The sequence below is a fragment of the Pygocentrus nattereri genome, chromosome 26 (genome assembly GCF_015220715.1).
Source record: "Pygocentrus nattereri isolate fPygNat1 chromosome 26, fPygNat1.pri, whole genome shotgun sequence".
In the NCBI taxonomy this organism is placed as follows: Eukaryota; Metazoa; Chordata; class Actinopteri; order Characiformes; family Serrasalmidae; genus Pygocentrus; species Pygocentrus nattereri.
Genome location: NC_051236.1, coordinates 16,890,003 through 16,895,033, shown reverse-complemented (window position 1 = coordinate 16,895,033; position 5,031 = coordinate 16,890,003). Strand labels below are relative to the sequence as shown.

Here is a 5,031-nt window from a genome sequence, read left to right as displayed (position 1 = left end):
GAAAAGCTGATGCAGTTCCCTATGATTTATCCCCTTCACAAGCAAACCTAAGGACGGAGCTCAAAAGAGCCCTGTTGCTATGCAAGGCCTAGACTCACAGCATTTCCATGGCGACAGGCAGATGGAATTAGCTAGCCACATCAGAGCTCCGTCAGCTTCATGAGGGAGGCTGCTGCCTGTCCACTTGGAATTAGCTCAGTCAACGTCACACGTACAGCTGCGTAGGATTAAAAATGAAGAGAACAGCAACATGTCTGTTTTAAACTTGTATTATTCATTTGTTTTTGAGAAGTTTCATTCAATAGTGTTGTCAAATATCATGTAAAAACCAGTTAAATGGAATACTAAGTGTTTAATCATTGCAGTAATAGCAATAGTTACAGTATCAACATATTGTAATTTTCACACCACATTCTCTTTTTTCGTCATTAGATATTATAGTAAAAATGAAAAAAGACATCCTTATTCTTTCATATTGTGCGTAACTTATCAGACGTCCATGGTACATCATATTTTGATAGATTGGTAAGTCCATCAGTATTAATATGGCTTAGCTTTTGAATGTACATTCAACCTACAGTTCACATTTTATGCATTTGGGAATGAAACGCAAAACAACACCCAACAAAGTCCCAGTTTATGATCCAACAATAAAAAAAATCTACAATTTATCACTCCTCCGGTATATGTCCAGGTATCCGGACCCCATGGTCAAGAGTGTTCCTGGGACTAGAGTTGACACAACTGGACCTTGTGGTCTCAGCCGTGCTGTTGGTCCTCTGCAGAAATTGCAAGAAGTTCTCCTGGATGGACCCTTCATGGCTGGAGGCTCCGAGTTCCACGGGTCTGCTGGGAGCACAGCACCTCCTCAGCTTTATGAGCTCCTCTCGGATCTGCCTGTTGAGCAGGCCATAGAAGAACGGGTTGACTGCGAATGAAGAATATGCCAGCCAGGTTACGGCCTCCTCGATGTCTCCTGGACTTTGCAGAGGAGCTGTGATGGACATGTGAAGATGAAAGCTGAAGTATGGCAGCCAGCACAGCAGGAACTGGCCTACGATGACCACAAGGGTCAGGGCGGCTTTGCCACCCCCAAACACTCTTTCTGGGGACAGCCTCTGAGGCAAGCTGCGGGTGGTGGTGATGATGGTGGTCTGGCTGTTGATAGAGTCTGAGCGACACTTGGCTTGATTAGCAGCCCAGGTGGGTACGGGAACGTGCTGAAGGGCAGCCGTCCGTGCCACCTTGTAGACGTTACAGTAGACAGAGAAAATCACGATGGCAGGTAGCAGGAAGCACACCACGCTAAAGAGGACAGCAAAGACTTTCCTGAGATGACTGTGGCTCCAGTGCAGAGAACAATGGGCAGCCGCAATGGAGCTTTGGTTGCCGTACGCTGGCCAACCAAACAAGGTAACGAGAGCTAAAAGGATGGATTTCACCCAAATGAACGCCATGACCCCAACGGCCAGGTGGATAGTCATCTTCACCTCATAGCGCATGGGATGGACAATGTAATAGTAGCGCTCCACGCTAATGGCTGTTACAGTGAGAATAGAGGCGCAGACCAGGAACACATTGAGAAAGATGTAGACCTGACACTCCAGAACCGTAAACGCCACCGTGCTGAAGAAGGGTGAACTTGATATTATCCCAAGAGGCATCAGTAATATTGCACAGAGCAGATCCACTGCACAAAGATGACACACAAATGCATACTTTTTCATATGTGGAGCTCGGGCAATGGCTACCATAACTCCTGTGTTGCCCAACAGAGCAGCAAGGTTAAGGGTCACCATGCAGAATAACCCCACCAGATCTTTAATCTGGGACTCTGAGTGGATAACTTCCTCCATACTTGGTGGAGTGGGCTTGGTGAGCCCCCATTGGCTAGATGTGTCATTTGGAGTTGTTTGATTGGTCAGGAGACCCAGCATAAGACCTGTCCTAGCCTTTTCCATAGTTTAGAGTTCAGACACCAAGTCAGGATCCCCCATGGCCGAATATTTTCCCTTCAATTTTAGATGTATTTCTGTAAAAAAAAAAAGTGAGAGTATTGTATTGTAGTTAATACTCATCATGTTAGCTATTTTGAAATGAGTTGTATTATACAAACTTCTTAATTATATTAAATAATGTTATTTTTTGTGCACTTTTTTTAACCATGCAACCTACAGCTAGCCTTCAGAATAACAAATAGTATAAATATAAATGAAGTTTTTAGTACAAAAAACCAGCAATAGGATTTGAAACTGATAATGATGATATTATGTAAGCCTGTCCTCTTTTCCAGTCTGTTACTAACAGAAAAAATATACTTGAGACTTATTACTGTGAAATTCATTACATTACATATATCCACCATTTCTGCTGCTACTATAACATATTCCTGACACTTTAAGGAGAATTCCATTGATTTTTTTTCCAATTTCTGCATAGCTCAGTTGCTGAGATGTGGACAAAGTCATTCAGAGTGTTTTGATGTAAGACGGTTAGTTGAAGAGAATTGACTTTACTTTTTAAAAATTTCTTTACGGCGGTGCTGATGGGCTCCAGGGCTCATAAGACTGACATAGCCAAAATTCAAAAAAGTAACAAGAATTTCTTGGGTCAATTTTTTCCTTGACACCTTCGCAGCCACCACAGAGACTTGTTAATATCATCAATTACATCATGAGCACAATTTAAGGAAGCACTGATTGGTCAAACCAGGAGTTGCTTTATAACTACATATAATACTGGGCTTCCTCAAGGAGAGGCTTGGAAATGGTTAAACAAACACACTAACATCCTTAAAATCACTTTATTATTTATATATCATTATAAATGAATATTCTATACATTTTGTTTATTCAAATATTAACACTTTTCTCAGCAAATAAACACATGCTACACAAATAATTGGATTTTGAAAATGCGTCTTGGGTGCCTAAGACTTTCGCACTACTGTGTGTAATATATATATATATATATATATATATATATATATATATATATATATATATATATATATATATACACACACATACACACACACACACACACACACACATGTACATTTATATACTATTTTGCCTTACAACACCCTGCATGTACATCTTTATCATGAATAGATCAACAATCTAGGTGAAAAAAATATTTTTGCAAAACTACAATGAAGCAGTATTTTTAACCATTTCATGAGGCTTTTAGAGGCACTAAAACCATCTGGTTCCTGTCACCACCACTGTGAACACATCTGACTTGGTAAATATCTTTGTTATAGAGCCTTTTGACTTATGACTGTGTTTACAGGTTAACAATTCAATTATAAGGCCAACTCATTTAAATGTAAGGTTTGCCTTACAAAAAAGAGGACATTAAATGAATAAAAAAGCAAACCCTTATTTTAATGAACCCGACAGCTACCTCAGTTAGGCATCTAGTGATTCCTCAGAACTACACACTTCTTGGCCCCTCACTCATACAAACCGTTATCTGCACACTGACTGCAGAAACACAAACATGTAAACATCAAAGAGGCTTTTTACTGGACACTCATAGCTTGTTATTACCCTGTCTGAAAGTGAAAGGGGGTCTTTGACCTTTATAGATCATTGCAGTTGGAGAAAACACATTTGTATTCTGTTTCTGTGTAAATTACATGAGTCACACTAGATTATAAGTGGTGACCCTCTCCCTTCAAACCCATGTGATGGCTGCATCCCCCACTTCCTTTCAATGATGCACTGATGCATAATAATACACCAGCACACATTTTACTCCACTACTGAAAAACAAGTTGGTTTTCACTATATCTTGCTACTGGTCACTGATGATTCTCCTAATAAAAGCATATTAAGAATGACAAATGTAAAAATAAATAAATTCAGTATTTATATATTGTGTGTTGTGGGTTATAAAGAAATTGAGCATCTAGGCTCTGTCATCTCATTTAGTTTCTGTGTGTGTTCTGACTTTTCCACCACACCACCCACATATTTCTTCCAATATGCGGTGAAAACGTCCTTGTACGGATGTGTATTGAGAGGTATGAAGAAACACAGTTGAAAAATCTTATACCTGCAGGTTGCAGAACATTGTGGTGTTTCTTCACCTGCAGAATGCAGTGCAATCCTCTGTTCTCACAGCCTATGTCTCTTGTTAGGTGGGCAAGTTAAAGCTGTCATCATCCAGCTCCAATGTGTTAGCATCCAGTTTGTGTCTTAAGAGAGGAATCCTATCAATAGTTCCGGGAGAAGCTCAGAAGTGAGTGAACAGGTGTCCTGTGGTGTTTTCCAAGGCCCAGGTGAGAGGAGATGCCACCTCTTCTGTCAGCTTCCGCTGGTGTTGATAAATATTTTGCACCACTTAGGCTGGTGTCTTATCAGGATGCTCTCAGTGCTCTTGCTCTGTCTCCAGCGCTGTGTAGGGCTGTGACTGTCACACATTGTATTCCCTGTGGGTTTTTTTCCTCTCCTCCTTTGAAATAGACACATGCTCCTCTGTCCTCAGGAAAGTCAGCGTTCCCCTGGGTCCTAGTATACACCTCCTTACAGGCAGAAAGAGGGAAAATCCATTCTAACCTGCTTTAAAAGGCACACACCAGTCATTTTACGAGGTCTACTGTAATGCGACTGTGTGAGTTTTTGTATCCAAATATATTTTACCAGGTGGTTGTTAATTCATTATGTCCTATTATGTACCTTGGCTGATTACACAACATAGCTGTAAAAATGTATTGCAATGCTTTAATTTGCAAATGGAAAATTCCATTGCATCACTTTCGATTATGATCAGTCTGTATAATATTCAATTCAGAGTTTTGGTGAATATAAAATTCTAGAATTATCAAATATTCAAAACATATGGTGTAACTGTTTTGTCTATATTCCCCTACAGTGTAACACATCCTCTTGTCGACACCATTTATTCTAAAGAATAAAAGAAAATTAAAAATGAATAACACCAAAATAATGTACTCCAATCACTTGGGGTAAAATTTCTGATAATTTATGAAGAACTGGTGTAATGTCAGAGACTTACAACCCT

General features: G+C 39.9%; 1 protein-coding gene across 1 annotated transcript; it reads right to left on the bottom strand.

Moving 5' to 3' along the window:
* Nucleotides 1-255: 255 nt before the first annotated feature.
* gpr61l (G protein-coupled receptor 61-like) lies at nt 256-4,511 on the bottom strand. Its single transcript, XM_017712619.2, has 2 exons — nt 4,063-4,511; nt 256-2,032 (listed from the first exon to the last, which is right to left on the bottom strand). The coding sequence occupies exon 2, from the start codon at nt 1,959-1,961 to the stop codon at nt 672-674; it is 1,290 nt and encodes a 429-aa protein (XP_017568108.1). The 5' UTR covers nt 1,962-2,032; nt 4,063-4,511; the 3' UTR covers nt 256-671.
* Nucleotides 4,512-5,031: the final 520 nt, after the last annotated feature.

Excerpts from the sequence above, each read along its gene's own strand:
- gpr61l (XM_017712619.2), bottom strand. The coding sequence starts at position 1,961 with ATGGAAAAGGCTAGGACAGGTCTTATGCTGGGTCTCCTGACCAATCAA.